The sequence below is a fragment of the Carya illinoinensis genome, chromosome 7, assembly GCF_018687715.1.
Source record: "Carya illinoinensis cultivar Pawnee chromosome 7, C.illinoinensisPawnee_v1, whole genome shotgun sequence".
NCBI classification, from domain to species: domain Eukaryota; kingdom Viridiplantae; phylum Streptophyta; class Magnoliopsida; order Fagales; family Juglandaceae; genus Carya; species Carya illinoinensis.
Genome location: NC_056758.1, coordinates 35,587,482 through 35,599,939, shown reverse-complemented (window position 1 = coordinate 35,599,939; position 12,458 = coordinate 35,587,482). Strand labels below are relative to the sequence as shown.

At 33.6% G+C, this 12,458-nt stretch overlaps 1 protein-coding gene across 1 annotated transcript; it reads right to left on the bottom strand.

Moving 5' to 3' along the window:
• Nucleotides 1–2,772: 2,772 nt before the first annotated feature.
• Nucleotides 2,773–5,142, bottom strand: LOC122314855 (protein EXPRESSION OF TERPENOIDS 1-like). The gene is made up of 2 exons (XM_043130483.1): nucleotides 3,792–5,142; nucleotides 2,773–3,362 (listed from the first exon to the last, which is right to left on the bottom strand). Exons 1-2 carry the CDS (start codon nucleotides 4,366–4,368, stop codon nucleotides 3,001–3,003), a joined length of 939 nt encoding a protein of 312 aa, XP_042986417.1. The 5' UTR covers nucleotides 4,369–5,142; the 3' UTR covers nucleotides 2,773–3,000.
• Nucleotides 5,143–12,458: the final 7,316 nt, after the last annotated feature.

Sequence of the window (12,458 nt, the reverse complement as noted above, 5' to 3'; positions counted from 1 at the left end):
TTCCTTCCTATATATGCATGGCAACTGTATAATACCTAAATTTGATGTGAGACAAGGAAAGAGGGCAACAGTAGTACTGAGACCCTAACTTGGTGGGGGCTATTACAGATGTTCGTCATTCAAGGATTAGGTGTCCCTATTTTCTTAGTACATTTAATTTGAATCGATGACAGTCAATTTCAGCCGATTTCTGACAGAGACGTCACGGAAGTATCAAAAAAATCTTGACCACTATTTCTTTCTTGACCCGCATGAATTCGTTTTAAGATTGTCTCTAAAGACACGCACACCCAAATTAAAAGCCCCCAGAAAATGTAGCAGAGCTTCTGTCGAGGTGTTCTGTGTTTCTCTCCCCCTAATTTCTCTCTCAGCTAGCCAAAGTGCTGGCCTCGGTCCGCATCAATATCCAGACAACTCATTCCAGATCAACGTACAACAGCTCTCGTTCTATCCAAGATTCCAAAGAGTACTGATCTTCCCGAAAGAACCGGTACGTACGTAGAATATTAAAAAACTGGAGTTCGCAACTTCGCACTCGTGAAGCAATTCCCTTGCAATAATCATGCATAGCAGCTTCTGTGACTGAATCGGCAGTAAAGTCCATCACATTGGCCAATAACCAGTGAGGAGTACCACGATATAGGATTTGGCAATGTCAGCTTCTGAATGACATCACGGGATTATATTACTTCTGATTATGTCCCCACATATATATATATAATATAACTATATATTTCGAGGTGGCATGCACGAATTAGTAAGAAGTCAATATATTTCAAGTAGATTTATTATAAAATACATTTCTATTATAATCTTACGGAAACTTAAGGAGAGAAGAACGCTTGAGGCTAGAAACATGTAGGCGAACCTAGCTAGCTATATAATTTCCAGTTCTACTGGACTGCTTGGCTGTCACTTGAAGTAGGATATAAATGATGATTCTCCTTTACATGACAAGGAACTTAATTACAAGCAAAAAATAAAAAACCACTTATATATAAATATATAAGCTTTGTGTATTGAGTGATACGTACGTTGAATTGGTTAATTAATTACTACTGTTCAGCGCGAATCAAAGCATGACCACAAGCACAACCAGGAGACAAAGAATTAATAGTCATGAACCAAAAAGCATCAATAATGCACTCATTTCAAATGCTGTAACTATATATATATATATATGTGTGTGTGTGTGTGTGTCGTTATAAGGTGATTTCATTCATATATATATATCTGTCCACATGAACCATGCATTCATCCAATAAGAAAGTTAAACGCGTATCAGATCATGCATCTGATTCAAGTTGCATGTCCCATCGTACAAGCATCTACCTTTATTCTATCGTACAGAAGCACCGATGAATCGCTAATAAATAATATATATATATATATAGAACCTCGAGCAGAATAAAACCCAATATATATCAGTAAAACCATTAACGACGCCTTTAATCCTCAATTTCCGCAGTAGTACTAATGCTTTAATCTTCAAATATTACATGTACGAAGATAGAGAGAAGCTTTATAATCACCATTATGTACATATCATGGTTTTATTTCATGTAACTTCAAGAGGTTCTTCTATAAAAAAAAAAGAGGTTCTTGACAATATATCTCTTTTCAAATGATGCAATTCATATATATATATATATATATATATATTCATTTTCTGCATTTCATGAATGCATTTCGAAGCCCTTGATCAACAGCAACACTATATCCTTCAGTGTCAATTAAGCTGAATCATGGGGTAATATAATAATTATACAAGGTAATCAGATGATTATCCAAAAACCATATATCTCAATTACTTGAAAATTATACGTATATAATGACATGCAGGTTCATGAATTCCAAGAGTCTGTTAACTCATCCACATTAAGGTGCCATAGATCAGTTGTATTTTTGTTTATTTATTTCAACAAAATGAATAATTCACTGAATGGAATAGAATAGGAGAAGAATCAGCGAACCACAGAAGATCAGTTATCATTTACGAGTTGTATCTCGGTTGTTTAAATATATATTCAGAGGGCACATGTAAATGAGTCAGATATTACAAACTTTCATAACAATTCCACGTTTCTTTCATACTGCTAGATCTAGTAGGCAGCGATAGCATCGTAGATAGCTCCTATTATTTCGTAAAAGAACCATACCCTATATCATGTCACTAGCAAGTTAGAGTCTAGAAATAACATATATATCACATGCACTAGCTTGCACCTATTTTCACTCCACTACGGGCTCAGATCCACGCATGCTGTCCACTCAATTAGGCGCTAAATTTTATTGTTTTGCAGCTAAGTTATAGTTGGTGTAAGAGTTAAGAGTTAGAGTTAAAAGTGACATTCGATATTTAGTTCTATAGATAAGTGAATCTAGATGTATTTGGGGAGGAAGGGAGGGTTCATGAAGGTTTCACTTTTTTGGACTGGAATGCCAGCTTGGTAATTAATTAATTGTCTACGCATGAGGAACTTTACAAGCCCATGCCTTTCGATCCTTCCGTTTTCTAGCTCTAGAAATCGTGAGAAGAATATACAAAAGGTTTGAGAAGGGTTTTTTAATTCTTAGTTTATCGAAAACACGAAAGCTAATCGTCCCATATTCTTCCTGCAAGCAAACGGATAAACTGGAAAAAGCGGCTTCGAGTGCAACACCAACCAGAAAGTGCATCGAATATAAAGCCCAGATAAGAAAATACTAAAAAGAAACCAAATAACAAACATTATAAAATGCACAAATCCGCATGCAGCCATACAAAACAAATGGTTTGTAATTAAAAATGAGCCATTGATAAGATCAAAATAACCACGAAAATCAGAATTGAAATTCGAACAAAATCAAACATCCCCCTCATCCTTATCCTCGTTTCTAATTCCTGTGACTTCTACCTCACTGGGTGTTACAAAGTACTACTTATGATCTTGACGACAGAAAATCCAGATAGATTGAGAAATTTCAAGATTTGCTAGGCTAACAATCTAAAAGAGGTTTCTACGATCTTGGGGGTGGGAAGAATTGCGTACCAGCCATGAAAGCATTGAGTGGAGCTGGATATAGTGAAGGGTCGAGAAACGTTGCAGATGGGGTACTAGTGGTTGTTGTGGTCGTGGTGGCTGCCGTAATGAAATTTAGTGGTTGAGCTCCGCCTCCATCGCCACCAGAGGAACTCTCTCCGGCGGTGTAACGATCTTCGCGGCCTTGATCATAGAGAATTCCCTTGAAAACATGTCCTCCAATGTTTACAGCCGTTTGATACGCATACTGCTCGTCCGGATCCTCCATTGCGCTTACTCTCACACAGCGGAAGACCGCCGGAGAGTTCACCTCAGCTGGAAATTTTCCCAGTTCCAACCCTAATCAATCGAACGAATTGACATGCTCAGTTCCAACCAAAGGAGGAAAAAGAATTGTAAAAAATAAGTATGGAAGAACGTCGGAAGAGAAGAAAGGAGAAAATAAGTATGCTCAGTTTCATAGAACTTTTCGTCAGCTCTACTAATAAACAGTAACAGGAATGGAAAAAGAAGAAAAGAGAAAGAAAAGCAGGTGAGTGGGTGAGAGTGACCATGGAGGTGGACTTTCTCACACGCAAACGATATGGATTTGTTGGGTACGGGTTACTGATTTTTGGCCAGAAATCCCTCAAGCTAGATCTCAAGACAACTTTCTCTAGCATCTCAGTTCCTCGATAATTCTCCGTAGACCTTTCCCAAGATCATAATCCAAATTTCCACTCGTGGTTTCTTTTTTCTCCTTTCTTGTACCGTAAACTACGACTTTACCTGACGTGGTGTTGGGTATACGAGTGCAAGCAAGAGGGGCCGCTCCTAATTGATTATCTCTCTGCCTTTTGGGATTCTCTCCTCGAAACTGTTGTTGTTGTTCTTGATGTTGATCTTGCTGTTGCTGTAGTTGTTGTTGTTGTAAAGCTGCGAGTTGTTGTTGCCGTTCACGCCTTTTAGCTGCAGGGACCCAAGTGCTCTTGACGTGGGTTTGGCACTGAAACCCTCGGCTCTTGCAACAAGTTCTGCATCTCATATGGGTACAGTCTTTCTTTGCTTGGTTACCACAGTCTTGGCAATTCATGCCTCCTCCTACTCCTCCTTGCCTTATCAACGTCAATCCGGATCTCGACGACTCATCAGAGACGCTGTTCAGGTTTCTTCGACTAGGACCCACTCCAAACGAGTAGTAGTTGCTCATGTTCTGTTGCTGCTGATAGTATTGTGGCCATATCTCGAACCCTTTGTTGTAGATCTCCTCGTTTCTGTACAAGAATTGGCTATTATCTTGCTTCTCTTCTTCCTCCTGTTTGTTTTGTGGCCCTTCTCGTCCACCTAGATAGAAAAACCCAGCCATTTCTTGCACCCAAAACCCGAGACGACTGGCCTCAATTTTGACCAAAAATCCATAGCAGAACGTTGGCGTCAACAAGTAACAACCAGATTCATGAAGACCAGCGATTGTTGATTTCTGGGAACTCGATCGATGGTTCGAATTGTGATCGCCTTTGGTGTGGGACGTTCGTTGGTTTTGACCTTGACTTTGTTTCCGAATCTGACTGGGTGCGTGTGATCTTTGTTGTAGGGGGGTCTTGCAGCTTTTGCGGGCAGGATTTTCGACCCCTTTTTTTAGGGTAAAAGACACAGGATTCAGAGGAAGATGATGGTTTTTCCTCACGGAATCAGAGTTTCAATTCTCTTCCGTTGCTGGAAGCAATAATACTGACACGGAATTAGAGCTCTGCAACGCCGCCATGGTAACTGCACCCCATTCTGCTACTACTTACACACCTTAACCTCATTTAATTTATGACAACCAACATCTCTCTCTCTCTCTCTCTCTCTCACTTTCTATCATACAACTGAGTTCGCAATTTTGGCTGTGCGTTTGAGACTCGGAGAGAGAGAGAGAGAGAGAGATTACCAAAGAAAAAAAGAAAGACAGTCCTATCATTATCACCGGACATTTGTCTACAGTTCTCTTCCAGTTTCAATGAATCCCATCAGGACTGTTGAATCTCCAGTCGCTGTAGTATCATCAGACGCTCAATGTAAATCCACGTGTCACGGAATCAGCTTTTCCTTATTCGTCCTTGTACCGGAAAACCCGCTAGTACTTTTACTGACCCTCCCCTCCATCGCCCATTTTTAATGCACAAAAGCGATCTACCACAAGAGCAAGCACCGATAACGCCACGGCCCATGCCCAAAGATCGTCCGTGAAAGTTTTCTATTGACTCGACACATGTTTAGCATTTAAAAATCGAGGGGTGATGGTTGTGACCGCGATTACGAGCGTCACAGACCCACAGTAGAGGGCCAGAGGCGGTACTTCTATTACGAGTTTCAAGGGAAAAAGTTCGAGGAAAAATCGAGCCTTTAACGAATTTCTCGGAGTGGGTTTCTTTTTGTTTTTGTTTTGAGTTCCATGTTGCCCACTCCTGTGATGTTTTTCGTCGAAATTCTTGGTGCGATCATTTAATCATTGACTAATTGTGTTTTTCTTTCTTTTCTAAATAATTTATCTACCGTTAAAATCATAAAAGTTTCCGTCTTGGAGATTGAACACGTGTTCAAGATAAGAAATAATGTCTTTTTTTTTTTCATTTTTATTAATAAATTGATTTGCAAATATTAATATTTATAACGAAAAACAATATTTTATAATAAGAACCAAGCACAAAATCAAGGCATTAATTAAAGAAATAAAAAATAGTGAAGCGACAACTAGATAACAACTTTTATATAATTATATAAAAATATCTTATTGACTTTTATTTTTGATTTCATATGTTTAAATTTTTTAAAAATACTTTATTTTATTTTAGAGTGTTCCATAAGCTATGAGTTACTCTTAATTAACTGATCATCCCAACTTAAATAATATATGAAATAAATCTCTTAAATACTATATACAATTTTAAAATATACTAGTTTTGCATATTTTTTTTTTAAAAATGAAGTTCATTATTAAAAAATTAATTTATTTACATAAATTTTATATTTATTTATTTTTAAATTTTTTAAAAATACTTTATTTTATTTTAGAGTGTTCTATAAGCTATGAGTTACTCTTAATTAACTGATCATCCCATCTAAAATAATATATGAAATAAATCTCTTAAATATTGTATACAGTTTTAAAATATACAAATTTTACATTTTTTTTTAAATGAGATTTATTATTAAAAAATTAATTTATTTACATAAGTCTCATATTTACTTATTTTTTTAAAAATAAATATACGATATTTATAGATTTTATAACTGTAAATATCAACTACTATATATGATTCCATACATTTTGCGGTGGATCATTTGTTTCAAACCTTCTACTCGTGAAATTTGACTCGCTGTTGTTTCACAAATACACGTTAGTTTAAATAAAATGAATCCAATAAACTAATTAAGTTCCACGTGGCTGTATCTGTTATACAATTGTTTTAAGCTCCTGCACGTAGGATGTACAGGACTCACTCCAGACACAAAGGATTCACTACTCTGTCTTGCGATTTTTCATATGTACAATGGTCCTTGCATGCAATAATAATAATAATAATAATAATAGCAATGCATTCATATAAAATTGAAATCATTATAATTATTTGAAACTAAATCGATCTAAAAAATTAGGATACACCTAATAAATAAAAAGAAAGTATATACACTGCAAGAAAATTAGACAATTATTTTTATTTATTTTTTGTGAATATGACTATTTAATTTTCTTTTGTAATGATAATAAAACCATATTGTAAAATGTTGTACGTCTGTAACATGACCAGCTTATAATTACTTGCAATAAAATATGGATCTATAGATATAGGTTATCATATCCTGATCCGTGGCTACTTTTAGCTATAATTAATTAGAAAAGAAAAATATTACAACTTGGGGTAGAAGTAATTGATGGATGTGTTAAAAAGGATAGCACCATATCGGCTAATCATGTTAACGCGTTAAGAGTTGACACTTCTTCTTCATACTTCACCCCTTAAACACTCAAAAAGTCAAAAGTTACCATGATCATCACCTGATCAGCCTTCAAAAAATATAATAAAAATAAGAGTAATATTTTCAAATTTTACCCTTGGCCATTAAAATAGAACTTAAAACTTGGACCATCCGCGCTTACCCTCGAATTCGACCCCAGACTTTCGTATTCCCTCGTCACGTCAATCTCATGAATCTTTTATCCATGATCCATACTTGATCGCGACCGGAGGGTTGCCTCCATCTGGTCATCAAATTTATAAGATGGTAATTCGCTTAATTAGAATAGTGTATGTATTATCTACATGATATAAATTAAATTATAGTACGTTAATAATGTGACTTTTAAATAGAATTATTTATTACTTTTATAATTGGTGGGTAACACGGGCCCCATCATGAGCTGAACCATATATATACAATCATCTTAGAAAAATAATTCATTTAAAAAAAAATCTTAGAAAAGAATTAATAATTTATATTAAAGTCATACTAATTATAAATATATGGGTAAATGCATTGATTGCCATGAATTTGAAATGCATTTTGAAAGCCCAGTAGAAAAATCTTGATATACAGACAAAACAGCAATAGATCATACACCAAAGATCCATAGTCGGTGTTAAAATCTTAATTATGTTGGAATCACGTGAATCTGCCAAAATTAATGGGCAGTAATAATTGGATTCCAATAATATAAGAGGGGTACGGTCTCAAGAAGGCCTTGGCCCCGCCGTACACACGAGTGGTTGGGCCTGCTTAAAATAACAATAATCAAAGCACCTTCTAATGATCATCTCTAACGCTTTACGGTCAGCACAGTATTAGGGGCCCGAGGCAACTTCTATACCCTTCCTAAAATATATATTCAAATTTCACACACCCATCATATTCCTTCTTAAATATTGTAATAATTCAAATTATTTACTTCCCGAAAACAACAATAGTAGTATTGCAAGGATCGACCACTTCTGCAACTCTCTCTTATTTTGTCCTGTTTTAAATGTTTGGTTTTTATTTTTATTTATTTTTTATTGCAGATAGACGTTGTAAAGGACTTCCCTCGTACCTTTTTTAATGTTTATTTCAATATATATATAATATATATTCACAAGCTGATTATATGAATAATTATAAATTAAATACAACAAGCGTAGTGAATATTTTCTTTTAAATAGTAAGGTTTTTTATTTAAAAATTAATTTTTTTTATAGATTGCATATTTATATATTTGTTTAAAAAAATATGCACGGCAGTTGTACACTCCATTATTATGAATATTATTTTTTATTTATTTAATATAAAAATAATGTTTCAAATTGACAAGTTTGGCGTAAATCTGTTATAAAAAAGTGATTCCTAATGGTAAAGAACATATTTAATTTTTTACACATTTTCATTGTAAGGTTTACTTTTCCACAAAATAAATGCGCAGGATTTATGTATTTAAAATTTGAACAAATCATTACTCTTAACGTAATTCAGTATATTATATCATGGATATATATATGTATAATTTGTATACTTATTTCTCAAGTTTATTAGGGGACGGGCATGTCGTACAGTACATCTATTCCAAGGTGGTACATGAGAAAAGAAGAGCATCTGCTGGTATAAGGTTGGGTAATGGCTGACAGCCTGACATGAACCTGGTTCGATGAATTACAAAAAAAAAATAAAAATGAATAAGACTCTGCCTCTTCTCCGGCCAGCACACACTGGAATTGGCATGTCTCCTAAAGGTTCTTAAGGACAAACAGTGCATTTATACCTCATAAATGCCAATACTTGGAAGATTCTAAGTGCTCACAAGAAAACATATGAATGCATGTAACCTAGTATTTTGTTTGATTGATTATGGTCGCTCTGCCTTCTTTGCTTTTATAAATGAGATAAGATGAGATGAAATAAGATAAAATTTATTGAGATATATTGAGATGAGATGAGATTAAATGAAATATGTATTTATTTTTAGAGATGAGATGAGATAAAATTTTTTGAAATATGTTGAAATGAGATGGGATTAGTTTGACTTTATTATAGTTAGTAATATGATGGGACTCACAAGTACTTGTAGTACTTTTTATAATATTTTATTTATTTACCAATGCTGCAATTTTTTTTCTACTTTTTTTTGCTGATTCCTTTGTTTATTTATTTACCAATGGTATATTTTTTTTTCGCTGATTCTTTTTTTTTTAACTAAGAGAAACCATTTGGTCTTTTTTTTTTTGGTTGCTTCATTTGTTTATTTATTTACCAATGATGCATTTTTTTTTACTGTTTCCTTTTTTATTAACCATTTGGTCAATTTTTTTTTTATTTTTTTTTTCTACTTATTTTGTTTATTTATTTACCAATGGTGATTTTTTTTTTGCTGCTTCCTTTTCTTTAACCATTTGGTCTTTTTTTTTTTTGCTGCTTCATTTGTTTATTTATTTACTAATGGTGATTTTTTTTTCTGCTCCTTTTTTTTTTAACCATTTTGTCTTTTTTTTTTTGCTACTTCCTTTATTTATTTATTTACTAATGGTGTCAGTTTTTTTAGATGAAAACTTGAAATCTTTTGAGATGAAAACTTGATAAGAAACTTGAGATATTTTGAGATAAAAGCCTCAGAAGAAATTTGAGATCTTTTGAGATGAAAATTGATAGATCAAAATGTATTTTTATTTTTGTAAAACTTATGACAGTACGAAAACTTTAAAAAATTTACAAAATTTTGATTTTTAGTCGCGAAAACAAACGAGACCAGAAAATTAGGTTGGCTTACTCTTCTTTTTAATCACGATTGGTCTCGTCTTGAACATTTACGGGGGATTTTAGGAAAGCATATCGGACCGGGTTGAAGTTATTATTGTCTGTCCATGTTTCAACTTTCAAGAGGGACATTTGAAAGCTCGGATGTATATTTTAGGGGTACTACAAGCGGTACCTTTTTTTCTTTTCATTTTTTGTAATATATATATTTTAAAATTTAATCATTAAAAATAAAACAAATATATATAATTTTATTAATATTAATATTTTTAACTATTAAATAAAAAAATATTTAAAAAATAACATTGAAAAAGTTGAGTAGTATTTTTCTTATTTTAGAGCCCGAAATGAATTCTTAAAGGCCCATCAAGGGCATGAACATCACTCGTAACCTTTTGATGATACGTATTTTGACAACGATGCCCAATATTTCTCCGGCCCAAAACTTAGCCCAAGTAGTCTATGCACAGATAGCATCTTTTATTGATATTATTATTAGAAAAATTGTACATGAAATCCTTCCACGTTTACACCATATACTCATCTAATTAATATTTTATTTATCATTTCTATTATTCTATCTCAATACTTAAATATGTGTGTGCTTTAATAAAATAATAAAATAATAAATTATTTTTTGATTAAATAGAGGCGTGCGATATAAAATTTTCATATAGAATTACTCTTATTATTATCGTTTCAACGCAAAGAGTTTTGTTTTCTCTACGGGCTCTTTTGATTTTCCAAAATATGAGACATTTAATAATCACACACACATGGAACTGAACTTGTTTAAATTTTTAGTGAAATCGCTGAATATATCACGTTAATGAAACTTGTGAATGGAATCTATTATAGTATATAAAGAAATAGAACTCGTCCATTCACATTTTCTTCATAAACTACACGTCTTAGGCAAAGTACTGCTTTTCAAGGCTGCTCTTTAAAAGTATCCCATGTAATTAATAACGTAGCCACAAATGTTACTGAAGTTGGTCTCGTCTTAGGTTCTTAAAGTTCTTTGTTAATGAAACTATTTTTTGTTAGCATCGCTAATTTCACATTGTCTATATAGATTTTTTTGAATAAGTGATTGGTCTATACATAATTTTTATATTAATGAAATTATAAAATAATTTTATACTAGACAGATTATCAAATAGATATAATGATTCATATATAATTAAATATAGACAAAACATTTTGCTCTTAAGCCGAGTCATAAAAACATTATAGGATAGAATTTTATCAAAATAAATCAAATAATTTTCATCAAGATGGTTCAATTAGCAATGTATTACTTACAATGTTTGTTCTAAAAGTTAAGACGGTTGAATTTGAAATTGATAAATGATCTATCCATGATACAATATTTAATATAATTAAAAATATATTATGAAATTTCATAATCTCATTTGATAAAAAAAATATTCTCCTCGTATAATATTCCTGCAAAATATATTATAAAAATATGCCGTTTGTATCATTATAATTTGAAAAACTCTATACACAACCGGCCAAGGAATCGCGGGGAAACCGCGTCGCATCTGGCAAATTCAAACGACGTAGTTTTCATAGTTTCTAAATTTCACTCTTTCATCTTAATGAAATCTCCATTTCTCCTTCATCTTCCAGAACTCCCACGAAATCACCATAACCTCCTTCGTTTTCTTCTTCCACCCCCCACTGGAATATCTTGCTCTTTTTTATTATTATTATTTTTTCAGACTTTGCTTTTGAAACCCCGCCCCACCGTAACCATAAAATTCACTAAAAAACAAAAGTCATCAACATAAATCTAAATAACTAGCAATGACCTAGATAAGATGACTAAAAATGAGGGAGACAGATGGAAAATGATTTTTGGTTATGCTAGATCAGAAAAGTGACAGAAGACCCGATGTTTCCTGGATCATTCCAACCACCAATATTGGTTACATTCCAGTAAAAGGAAGGATCTGACAGTCTGATTTGCTCCATTTGGTTTTGGCAAGAACTATTCAAATTCAGCGCCCTGTGTTGGCCATTTTTTCTACTTTCATTTCTTTCGTGGCAATTTGATGGGCTTCACTATTACCCACTATTTGCAAGCCTTCAAATGACGTTGAGTTTTGGAAATGATTGGATGTGTGAGTGTCTTTGATACCATCATTGAAGACATTTTGTTGCTGAAAGCTAGAGGCAATTAGCAGGGAAGCGATGGTTGGAGTAGTGCCTAGTTAGTAGTAGAAGCTAAGGAGCCGAAGATGGAATAACTTGATAGGAACTGTAGCAATGGAGCTGTACCTAAAGAATTCTGAAACTTTCTAAGGTTTCAGTGTAGCAAGGGAGAAGTGTCATCCTTTCCTTTTTTAAAAATGATTAGTTCAGTCGCCTTATGCAAGCGCTGCATAAGGTACTGTTGATGTGAAACAATAAAAAATAAAACGCACCGTTTTGGACAATGAAACCACAAGCTCTCCTCCCTTCACTCCTCAGTTTCCATTTGCAATTCCTTCCCTCTCTATGTTTTCTCCCTGGATCCTTCCACGAAGTCCCTCCCTCCCTCTTCCTTGTGTGTAATTCCTCCATTTTTTCTGTATTTTTATGCTTTATTTGGCCTTTCTTTTACTTTCTATCACTTGCTAAACCCTAACTCTGTGTTGATTTTTATTTGCGCATAGTTTAATTTTTTGGGGTTTTAGGAATGTGGAG